This window comes from Monodelphis domestica, chromosome 2 (genome assembly GCF_027887165.1).
Source record: "Monodelphis domestica isolate mMonDom1 chromosome 2, mMonDom1.pri, whole genome shotgun sequence".
In the NCBI taxonomy this organism is placed as follows: domain Eukaryota; kingdom Metazoa; phylum Chordata; class Mammalia; order Didelphimorphia; family Didelphidae; genus Monodelphis; species Monodelphis domestica.
Genome location: NC_077228.1, coordinates 533,388,644 through 533,401,258, shown reverse-complemented (window position 1 = coordinate 533,401,258; position 12,615 = coordinate 533,388,644). Strand labels below are relative to the sequence as shown.

Sequence of the window (12,615 nt, the reverse complement as noted above, 5' to 3'; positions counted from 1 at the left end):
TCCAGTGATAGATCCAGCATCCATTGGGACCAATAGCTTTGCAATGGAAAAGAGTTTGTCCATCTTGTCTGTGGACTTTTATAATGGTTTTATCCCTAGTTCAATCATAGAAAGAGGGTACAAATAAGGACAATGTAACAGAACATATAGCTAATAACCAAACCATATTAATTGAAAGTAACATTGTGTAACAGAACATCTTAGATTATTATGTAACCTTTAAAGCAAAATTTAATCTAAAGAAAAAGCAACGAATGCAATATATATGACAGGATGTCACTCAGTGTCAGTAGAGAGTACCCGTTTTACATGCTAGGAATGTATCCAAGAGTCCTTTTCTCTGATTTAGGGAGCTGTTTCAGCGGTTAACAATACTTTATTTACACCTTGTCTTCGGGGTGTAGATCTGTATTTAAGATTTCATTTCAGATTTCTTCACTGTGGAGCAGGGAACAGTGAGGTCTGAACAGGCTTAAAATTCACCTCTGGACTCCTTGAGGTCCCTTCCCTTCCCGAGTATCATCATATATCTTGATTCCTTTGGCCATACCTCTTGCCATCACTTTGGTCATTCTGACCATTTCTCTGTGGGGCTCCACAATAATTACAGATTCCTTGAGGAGTGTTATGAACCAAGTTATAATTTATCCCATTACAATTATGGTCTCTATTGGAGGATCTATTATTATTATTATTATTTCTCCACCTTCTGTTTCTCATTCTACAACTCATAGCTATATGACCTTGTTTCCCACAAAAAGAACATGGCATTGGTTGCTTCATGGATTCTTTTATGACCTCTGTCTGTCTTTCAGCTCTTTCTTTTATTTGTTTTTATAATTCATATATTCCCTTCTTTAATTTCACCTCTTATTCTGTTTTTTCCTTTCTTACTCTCTCCAGTTCCTCTTTTTTTCATCTTTCTCTCTATTTCATCTTTCACAGCCCTCAAAGACATGCTGTTGTCCTCTTTAGCTTTTCTATGTCCATGATGGGCCAGTCTTGGCAATTGTTCTTAAAATAGTCCTTAATATCTCAGGAATGATTCTTTACAAAATGAATCCTTATGAGTCTGGCATCTATCCGTCTGGAGACATCCATGCCAAGATACCTAGAACCTAGTTCAGGACCCTAGGACAGAGCTTTAATGATCTTCACACCCATAAATGTTCAACTTTCCCAGAAGTTTGGAAAGAATTTGATGTGCAGTTGAGTAACAGAAAGGACATGGTTCCCATAGTCAGAAGCAGTCAGGGATTAATCTAATCACTGCAGGAACCCCAAAAGTATTATATACTCTACCATAATGCTTGGAATCACTGTAGAAAGAAATTTATTAAAGTTGAAAGAAGCACATGCTTATCTGAGAGGAAAAATACCTTCCTAACAAAACTGGCCAACTCTTTATTGTTTGAGGTGCCATTCACACATTTTGAGGTCACATCTCTTGGGTCACAGTGGGCACCTCCAAGGGGTTCCCACTAAATGGGAAAAGCTGCAAGAGGACTAAGAGTTAAGCTGGCTTTGCTCCTCCTTCCAAAAAGGTGATGGATTCAGGTTCCTGTATGAGACACATTTTCAGATACAGAAAATGGCATGCGTTTTTTTTTTTTAATCCTATACCTTCTGTCTTAGAACCAATAATGCAGAAGTATGGGAAGGTTTACGCAATGGGGTTGAGTGACTTGCCCAGGGCTCACACAGCTGGGAAGTGTTTGGAGGCCAGTGAACCACCAATATACCCCCTAATGTCTTTCATTTTTTTTAAATGGTCTTTATTGTAAGGAATTTATTTTTATTTTAGTGATCAGTGGCATTTAAGGATAAATTTTTAAAAAAGAAATAAGTAATGACTATTCCAAAAAAGTAAATTCCTTATGGCTCAGGTAAGTAGAAAAAAATAGTGTTGGCATTCATCATATGATCTCAGTTTCTGTAACAGAAAAGATGAGATTGAATGTGATCCCTTAGAAAATTACATTATGGGGGGCAGCTGGGTGGTTCAGTGGATTGAGAGCCAGGCCTAGAGGCAGGAGGTCCTCAGTTCAAATCTGACCTTAGACACTTCCTAGTGGCCCTGGGCAAGTTACTTGACCCCCATTTCCTAGCCCTTTCTGCTCTTCTACCTTGGAACCAATACGCATTATTGATTACCAGATGGAAGATAAGGGTTTAAAGGGGGAAAAAAAGAAATTTATATTATGCTTACAGGTGATACATCATGAAATAATATAAATATTCCTATATGTGCACCAAGTAGTATTAGGTCTATGAATAGATGACTGAGAGTACAGACAATCAAAGTGAAAAGGAAAGGCTGAATGCAGAGATGTTACAGAGTTTAATTCTAGTCTCAGCTTTTAGGATTTTGTTCAAATCACTGACACTGAGCTCATGGCCTGAGCTGTGAATGCAATGAGAATGCTTCCCCTGCCTGTGCTCCATGTTTCTTGTGAGGATCTAATATGAATGTGAGTAAAACTCTTCATCAGTGAAGTCTTCCTTTAGTTGTGAGCTAATGGCATGTTGAAATAATTGATTCTGCCCATTTGTGTTTGTAGACTTTTCTCTTTGCCTGGGGAAATAGAATGAAAATCAGTTTATATTCTGCCAGTGGAGGAAAGGGGATATATATGTGTCGAGGTGACTATGGGTGTGTGTTGTTTGTTTCTTTCAGAAGGAAAGATCAGACTTGAAATGAATGAGATTTCTGCAGAGCTACGCCTTTCTGGGGAAGAAACTCAGAAGCAAAGATACATTGGTGATGGTGCCTCTGATTCCACTTGGAGGGAAAACTTGGATGTACATCAGAAAATCCACACTGGAGGGAAACCTTTTGAATGTAATCAGTGTGGAAAGGCATGCAGATCTAGAAATAGTATGGTTAAACATCAGAGCATTCACACTGGAGAGAAACCATATAAATGTAAGCATTGTGGGAAAACATTCACACAGAGGGCCACTCTCACCGTACATCAGAGAATCCACACTGGAGAGAAACCTTATGAATGTAATCTGTGTGGAAAGGCATTCAGATATAGAAAGGATATAGTTAAACATCAGAGCATTCACACTGGAGAGAAACCTTATAAATGTGATCAATGTGGAAAGGCTTTTACACAGAAGTCTGGTCTTACTGTACATGAGAGAATCCACACTGGAGAAAAACCTTATGAATGTAAACATTGTGGGAAAACATTCAAAGAGAGGGGCACACTTACTGGACATCAGAGAATTCACACTGGAAGGAAACCTTATGAATGTAATCAATGTGGTAAAACATTTGCAAAGAGAGCTGCTCTTACTGTACATGAGAGAATCCATACTGGAGAAAAACCATATGAATGTAATCATTGTGGGAAATCATTCACACAGAGGGCCACGCTTACTGTACATCAGAAAATCCACACTGGAGTAAAACCTTATGAATGTAACCATTGTGGGAAAACATTCAAAGAGAGGGCCAGTCTCACCGTACATCAGACAATCCACACTGGAGAGAAACCTTTTGAATGTAATCTGTGTGGAAAGGCTTTCAGATGTAGGAACTATCTCAAACTACATCAGAGAATCCATATTGGAGGGAAACCTTTTGAATGTAATCAATGTGGTAAAACATTTGCAAAAAGAGCTGCTCTTACTGTACATGAGAGAATCCACACTGGAGAGAAACCTTATAAATGTGATCAATGTGTGAAAACATTCACAGAGAGAGCCAGTCTCACCGTACATCAGAGAATCCACACTGGAGAGAAACCTTTTGAATGTAATCTGTGTGGAAAGGCTTTTATACGGAGAGCCAGGCTTACTGTACATCAGAGAATCCATACTGGAGAGAAGCCTTATGAATGTAATCAATGTGGAAAAGCTTTTACACAGAAGTCTGCTCTTACTATACATCAAAGAATCCACACTGGAGAGACTCCTTTTGAATGTAATCAATGTGGAAAGGCTTTCAGAGGTAGGGATGGTCTCAAGCTACATCAGAGAATCCATACTGGAGAGAAACCATATAAATGTAATCAATGTGGAAAGGCTTTCACACATAGGTCCACTCTTACTGTACATCAGAGTGTCCACACTGGAGAAAAACCTTATGAATGTAATCAGTGTGGAAAGGCATTCAGATCTAGAAATAGTATGGTTAAACATCAGAGCATTCACACAGAAGAGAAACCTTATGAATGTAATCAATGTGGAAAGGCTTTTTCGTTTCCAGACACAGAAGTCTGGTCTTATTGTACATCAGAGAATTCACACTAGAGATAAATCTTATGACTATTATTGGCTTAGTAAAGTCCTCAGTTAAACGTCAACCCTTACTTTCTCTCATCCACTGCCAAGTCAATAAATAGCAGTCCTCGGGGGCAGCTGTGTCGACCCCATCCATACCTTTGGGGGCTTTTGCTGTACTGATGACACTGGAGTCAGGTTGCTCATTAAAGGAAGATTGCAGGGGTCCTCCACTGGCCCTGGACATGGGACCTTAACATATTGATCAGACATGATCCCAAGCTGTGCCTAATGATGGAAAAGCACATGAATAAGAGCAATGACTTTTGTCTCATTTAAAAGTAATCCAAGGCTAAAGTTCACATAATTCAAGCTGAATTCCTTTCTTTTTCCCATTGGAATCATGAGTATGATTACCACTTCAGTTTAGGAAGATGAGAACTAGAGAATCCTTGGTGTCTCATAGCATGAGACTTTAAGGGCCTGTAAGGGAGCTTCCATGATCTTCAGTGTTAGGTCTAGTCATTTAAAGGTGATTAGGTACAAAAAAAAAAGAGAGTAACATACTATGAATTTTAAAACTACTCCACCCTACTCAGGCGTACTCAGAAGATCTGATTTAGCTATTTCCTGATTAGAACAATGTAGATACTTGGTTTAACAGAATTAAGTCTTGGGAACTATACCTTTCTCCACCCTACTTAGTTTCACAAGTTCAGGATGCCTGTACCATACTCAAAGATTTAAGTATCTGAGGAAATGGCTTTCAACAGACAAGTGAGGAAGAAGCGGACAGATCCTTGGGGTGTCCTAAGTCAAGCTAAGCTATCATTGGTACATATGAGATGCAGGAAAGTGATGTAAAATCGTCTATATAAGGCACATCACTTGCTCTCTCCTTTTTTCCCCCCCCGAGAGTCGACCCTGGCTGGCAGCATGCTAAGGTTCTGACATCTTGACATGGTGGCATCTATTGTCTGGGTTTGGTGGTGAGTTTGCCCCTGAACTGATTCAGGTTCAGGCATCTTGGCTGAGTTCAGGCTGATTCTTTCCTCCTTACTCTTCAAACCCTTATCTTCCTAAAGCCTCTGGTCTTCCTCCTGGCACTAACCAGGCGGGAAAAATCCTACACCCTTTTCCTTTTTCCTTCTTAATTTCTTTCCACTATATAAATGAAATCACCATTAATTTCCAGTTGACGTGGTTAATTTTTTTTTACATTTGGGATATCTATAGCAACCAAATAATTAATATAGTTTAGATCACAATGCTAAATTATCCTTTACAGTTTTGGCTGACTATGTCAGTTGTGAGGAAATACCCTCAATCTTCTAATCTTTCCTAAATCTTTTCTCTTCTGTGACTATCCCTAAGTTCAGCTTTTAATAGCTTATTTTGATCAACTGTAGAGGTAAGAAAATTTGGAATTTTTTCCCCTCTCTCCTTACATTAGACAGACTACAGCTGTTTGTTTTTTTTTTAAACCAAACCTTCAGGACTGTGAAAGCTGTGTAGCTACAAATCCTCTTTCCCTCAGGAAACAACTGCAATATTTGGTAAAGGAAGCACAAAAAAATACTGAATAAAATGATGTTAGAAAGACAATAGACCAAATGGTGAAAAGGGCAAAAAATCCATTGAAGAAAGGAACTTCTTTAAAATCAAAATTGGCCAAATGGAAAAAAGATATACAAAAATGTACTAAAGAGAACTTCTTAAAAAGTAGAACCAGCCAAATGGAGAGTAGAGATACAAAAGTTAAATGAAGAACATAATTACATAGAAATTAGAATTGGGCAAGTGGAAGCTAATGCCTCCATGAGATATTAAGAAAAAATTTAAATGAAAAGAATAAATAAATAGAAAAAAAGTGTGAAATATCTCATTGGAAAAATAACTGACCTGGAATAGCTGCAGGAGAGATAATTAAATGACTGTACAACCTGAAAGCCATGATTTAAAAAAAAATAAGTAAATTACATGGCTTCCAGGTTAAGGAGGAAATGTAGCAAAAAATCCCCTGAATTGAAACAAAATTCAAATATTGTTTAACCACGCTCAGTATACCACAAGATTTAGCAGCTTTGATATTAAATGATTGGCAAATTTGGAATATGATATTCCAGAAGGTAAAAGAATTAGGATTACAACCAAGCATCATCCACCCTGTAAAATAGTAGAAACATTCAGGAGAAAAAAAAATGAATGTTCAGTGAAATAGAGGACTTTTCAACTCTCAAGAAATGTATAAAAAGAAAAGAAATCCTAGAGCAATCAGTAAATTTAAGCTGTTTATATTCCTACATGAAAAGATGATATTTGTAATTCCTAAGAACATTATCATTCTTAGGGCAGTTAGAAGGGCATGGATATGAGTTTACTATAATGAGATGAATGCATAAAAAAATTAAGGGGTGAGAAGGATGCATTGGAAGGAGGAAGGGAGAAGTAGAATGGGGTCCTTTATCATAAAAGAAGGTCAAAAGTTTTTAAAGTGGAGGGTTAGATGGAGTTGGGGAGAAGCACTAAAATTTTATTGAAATTGGGTCAAAAGGCAAATAGTATACACACAACTGAGTATAGAAATACACTTTACCTTGTGAGAGAATAGGGAAAGGGGATAAGAAAAGAGAATGGGTTAATTGGAAGAGGCAGTAGTCAAAAGCAAAACACTTGAGAATGAAAGGATAAAAGCAAGTAAGATAAATAGGAAAATAGGATGGAGGAAAATACCCAGTTAATAATCCTAATGGGGAAAAAAGTTTAGAGCAAGTTTCTTTAAATATGAAGACTATATATGTATATTTAGGGAGATTAAAGTTAAAACAACTTAGGTACTTACACCTATCTGATTGGCTAATATGAGAGAAAAGAAAAATGACAAATGGGGGAAAATTGAGATACTTATGTAGTGTTAGTGGAACTATGAACTGATTCAAACATTCATGAGAACAATTTAGAAGCTTGCTCAAAGGTTCTAAAACTATGCAATATCACGACCAGGTCTGTATCCCAAGATATCTTTTTTTGGGGAAAAAAGGTCTATTTGTACAAAACTTTCTAGCAGTTCATTTTGTGATGGCAAAGAATTGGAAATTGAGGGGATGCCCATCAATTGAGGAATACATGAAGTTTTGGTATAATGATTATGACAGAATACTGTTGTGCTATGAGAAATGATGAGGATAATTTCAGGAAAAAAACCCTGAAAAGCCTTTCATTATCTGATTCAAAGTAAAGTGAGCAGAATATGGAGAACATTGTACACAGTACTTGCAATATTATTCAGTAATCAAGTGTGAATGAATTAAATATTCTTAGCAATACAATGATCCAAGACAATTCTGAAGGACCCTTGATAAAAAATGCTACTTCCAAAGAAAAGTGATGGAGTCTGAATGCAGATCACAGTCTTCCTTGATTAGATTTGCTTTTGTCAGGTCTTCAAATTCAGGTGGGAAAAGAATGCCTCAAATTCTCTTGTACTGGAGACTCAAATCATGTTACTTCAAGAAGCATTTCTCAATCAGTTCTCATAAATCACCTACTAAGAGCCAGACAGTAGACTAAGTGCTATGGATTAAAAAAAAAAAAAGATGAAATGATAACTCCCTGGAGGAGCTTGCATTCTAATGGTTTAAGTCAACAAGCATTTATTAAACATCTGGGACCCCAAGAAATAGTAGTCTCTGGAGATACCAGGCATTGATTGAAAACAATAACTGTAAACAATTTGCAAATACTAAATTCCCTAAAACTCTACCATGCCCACATGTGCATTTCCATTTATATTATTGAGGTCTTAAGTCTCAGAAAGGCTTATTAAGTCCTGCAGCAGAAGTGAGAGCCAAAATAGGGGGCCTGTTCGAGGAGCCCCGAAAAGTTTTACTTCTATAAACTTGAAACACAGGATTGAGGAAACAATGGCTGAGGTACTTCCCAGATACAGCTCATAGGCTGCTAAAAGGTCTACCTCAGAAATTTCCTTATTTCAATCTGTGGAGCTCCTGAAAGGCTTCTGGGGTCAACATGAGTTGTAGGTCCTGATTAAGCAACAAATCTGGACCCAGAGCCATAAACAAGTCCAGGCTAGAAGCTACACAGGACAAGAGAGTTTCCAACAAAGCAATCTGGTTTTCCCACAGGTTCAAAATATGCTTCAAGGAGAAGATGTCCACAAAGGCATGCCAAACCTCAACAGCATCATCGTAGTGTCAGGCTGGCTCCAGAGCTCCCTCCTGAATTTCACAGGTTGGGTTTTCCATATGATATCTCAGAAATGAGGCAAGTCTAGAAGGGCCTTTCTAAAGCTATCAGAAACAGATCCAAGCTTCAATCTTCTGACAGTGATAGTATTTACAAGGGTCTTCTCCAGCAAGAGTTGTTTTCTGGTAAAAAGCAAAGGGAATGTTGGCTTCTCCTTTTCCCCATCAATTATACTTATTGGGAAGACTACTACAAATGATCTCATGTAACCTTGTGCTCTAGGCCTTTCCATCTCCATTCCCTTTGAGATTTGATTGATTATTATTTTTTCTTCATGCTAGAAAGGAGATAAACAACTTTCTCCTTCCAGATTGAATCCTTTTGGTGACAAACAAACCAAATCAGAGACAGTGAATGCAATCTCATGGGCACATCTGTCAGTGGAGGTAACCTACCCTGGGAGTCAAGTCTTCTGATCCTCTGGGGAAGAGGGAGGTCTGAGACAGCCAATGTTTGATACAATTGCTCAGAGATCTACTTGTGTCAGTCTTCCTATTAACACTACTAGAATCACTGAGTATGAATAATATAGAGGTTCTACTGGTTCCACCCATTTCTTGCTAGATGGGTACAATGAGCAATAATTGGACCCCCACCCTATTTGAGTAGCCCTCTGCCCCTCCTAAATCAATGATTTTACCCCTAGACTAATTGCTCACCAGTATAATCCAGTTTAAAGACATTCCATAAGGGGGCTGATTATTTCTTTTGTATTAAAAGACATTATTGTACATTGAGTCAGTTAAGGATAATCAACTAATCCCAATATGTAACACAATTCAGAATAATTAGAGTAGGTTAAATAGATCCTATTTTATAGTAGATTTTCAACTTGTCATTAACATGTACTTGGCTGAGCACAAGAGTGTCCTAACTAGAGGACCTCCATCGATGTGGCCTGATGACTACATGGGCAAGGAAGACCCCCAAACCTCCAGCCTGGACTGTCTGAGTACTGTAGGATAGAAATGTTCTAATGGGTTGGAAGGTCCTTGCATAATGTAAAATGTCTCCTAGTTAGGAGTCTGTTGCCCAATATTTGGGTGGGATTCTGCCTGCTCTGTACATACATTTGTAAGCCCATTACTCAACAATGCAGGTGGAGATCTACTAGGCCTTTACTCTGAACCCCAGAGTGACTGTGGGACCCCCAAGAAGATTCTGTACTTTGTACTGTCCCATCTGAACTGTCTGATGAGACTTCAGGATTATAAAACTTGGCTGAACATGAAGTGATCTCAGATAGTGGCCAGGTCCCTTTAATAAATAGTAATTGGCTCAGAGCTCTGCCTCAGTGACTTTATAGTTTAGATCATTTCTGGCATTACATTATGGTTACCCCAGATGGGATGATGAGGTGTGGACCTTCCCTACATTCTTCATCCCACTCCTCATGGTACTCCTCTCCCTTTAAAAAATAGGAAGTAGTACCTGGATGAATTTTCACAGCTGGCTCACCCACCAACAAAGACTTAGGTTGATGGGACTCTCTACTGTTCCTACACAAATTCTCCAAGCTTAAGATGTCTCCCCAAGGCTACAGATTGGTGAGTTTACCTGAAATCACTCCCCCACAACACCCCACAAATTTAAAGGGGTACAAGGAGGTCCCAATTGTATAGAAAGTGAGTACTTGGGTTTATGACTAAATTATGTGAATTAACCAGCATTATTTGGCCATATTTTCAGCTTTTAAAACCTAGGTTGATTTTTTTTCTCCTTTCATCTTATCAGAGCTAGGGAAGTATAACAGAATCACTGCTACTGCCACTTTTTCAGCCTCCAGCCAGGAAAACCAACAAACAAAAAACATTGGAAGTTTCAAACAGATTTTGTACTTGCTTGTGGTCAGGGATCAGAGATTTTTTTAAAATGATATATACATTTTATTGCTTGTAATAGGAATAAAGTGATTTTCAGTGATATTAGGGTTTCTGCTTCAGACACTGAAGACCTAAGTGGCTCATCTGAGGCCCCCAATGGCCCATTTCAGGAATTTGAAATTGGAGAACTTTCTAAAACTGGTCCCTGACAAAGACACAAATACAGAAAAAGTTACTAAAACTTCTAGTCTTGGCAGAAAGCACAAGTTGAACACAAATGAGCTAGAACACCTGGAAGAGATGTTTTTATAAAATGAAAAGATATGGAAAAGACATTAAAAACTTGTTGCAAGAGGTAGAAATCCTTGCCCAAGCAGCAAATTCTTTGAAAATTAGAATGAACTAAATAGAAGGCAATGATTCCAAAGTCAAAAGACTGGGAAAAACAACTGAGTTGGGGAAAAAATAGATTGAAGAGAAGAACCCTTAATCCTTGGACCATCTGAATACTGAGAAAAGAGATCTAGAACAGATCTGTTTAGGTTTGTTGTTTTTTTGGTCTAGTGTGCAAAGGGGAACCACTGGTTACTAATTGGAAGAAACACCAAAATGAAAACTTCCAGGAATATCAGACAACAATCAAAGCTACTCAGAGAAGTAATGCAAGCAGCCAGAAACAAAATTCAATCACCAAGGATCCTATCAAGCTTACATGTGATTTTAGCAGCCACTACTACTTAGCCCAAGCATATGGACTTACAGCCAAGAATAACTTAAGCAAAATTGAATATAATAAGAGGGGGAAAATGAACCTTGAACGTCAATAGAGAATTTCCAAGGAATCCCAATGAAGGCGAGGATTGCATTAAAACATAGGAAGGAAGAGAAAAAGACAAATGTGAATGAAAGATAAGGGACAAAACAAGATGATATACAAATGTCCCCTCTGAACTCTTATCATCAAAGGTGGTTCTGTTATGTCTTAATATAGAGAAGAATGGAAAGAAGAGGAAGTGGAAACAAAGGGAAAGGAAGATTAGGGGAAATTATCTTATTAAAGTAGAAAAGCAGATATTTTTACAAATGAAGGGGGAACAGTTGATTGAACCTTAAAGGAAAAGTACAGACATATACAATTAGATTCAGAAGTACATTTAACTCAATGAAGTAGAAGGAAAAGGGGAGGAGAAAAATTGGTCCTAAACACAAATGTAGAAATATAGTTCTTTTTGAGTTGGAAGAGAATCTTGGAAACATGGAAGTTTCCATAAATTGGAGAATGAACAAGTTATGGTGTATTAATGTGGTTAAGTTTTCTAAAAGTTGTGCTATAAAAAATAATGGAGGTGATGCCTTCAGAGAATATTCTATTATATTCATACACCATTATCTGTTCAACCATTCCCCCATTGAAGCACAGGTAATAAATGCTGTGTACTTTAAAAAAACAAACAAACAAACAAAATAGGTCCCTGAATCTTAAGAGTATTCATTATAAGCCAGGACCCCATAATGATGCACTCAGTGCCTCCAGGGTTAGTCCACAATCCTTCTAGTTAGAGAGAGGGAATAGGATAGGGGTACAATCTTCAGAAGAGGAACTTCTAAGACATTTAGTCCTCAGAAGCAGAGCCTTTGGGCATCCAGTTGTCTCAGAAAAAGTTCTGAAGTTGCCCTCTCCTAGGTAGGGTTGTCCACAGGATGGAGGGTGTTAGGATCACATGTTAAAGGATTCAGAGAAATTGTTTTGGCTACAATTTGAACTTTGTTACTATTCTACCCTTGGAAAATGATTTGCTTTTATTGGCCTCCAACCTTCTTGCCCTGTTATCCCCAGGCCTGCAAGATGAACAAGGCAAAAGAATGAGAACAGCCTACAGCTCCCTAAATGGCCTGCATGAGTACAACTTGGCCTTACCTGAGCTGTCTGTTCTTTGGGTTAATCCAAGTTAGCAGGTGCTTCCAAGCTTTTGTTTTCAATCTGTGATTTTTTGCTTTGGTCTGATCACCTGGAGAAAAATGATTAAATAAAGCAAAAACAATTTTTTTAAACATTATTTTTATTTGGTCGATTCTTTTCCTCCCACCACCCCTCTCATAGCTGATGTGCGATTCCACTGTGTATCACGTGTCCTTGCTCTGAACCCATTTCCATGTTGTTGGTATTTGTACTAGAATGTTCATTTAGAGTCTACATCCCCAAACATATCCCCTTGGCCCCTGGAGTCAGGCAGTTGCCTTTCCTCAGTGTTTTTACTCCCACAGTTTGTCCTCTCCTTGTGGATTGTTTTTT

At 38.1% G+C, this 12,615-nt stretch overlaps 1 protein-coding gene across 2 annotated transcripts in view; it reads left to right on the top strand.

Moving 5' to 3' along the window:
- The window catches only part of LOC103093300 (zinc finger protein OZF-like), a 43,359-nt gene extending 30,980 nt beyond the window's left edge, over positions 1–12,379 (top strand). For both annotated transcript variants that reach the window (XM_016429744.2, XM_056814407.1), the window contains one exon: positions 2,678–12,379. In XM_016429744.2, coding sequence (XP_016285230.2) covers positions 2,678–4,263 — 1,586 coding nt within the window. In that variant the 3' untranslated portion in view covers positions 4,264–12,379. The remainder of the gene's footprint in view (positions 1–2,677) is intronic.
- The last annotated feature ends 236 nt before the right edge of the window (positions 12,380–12,615 follow it).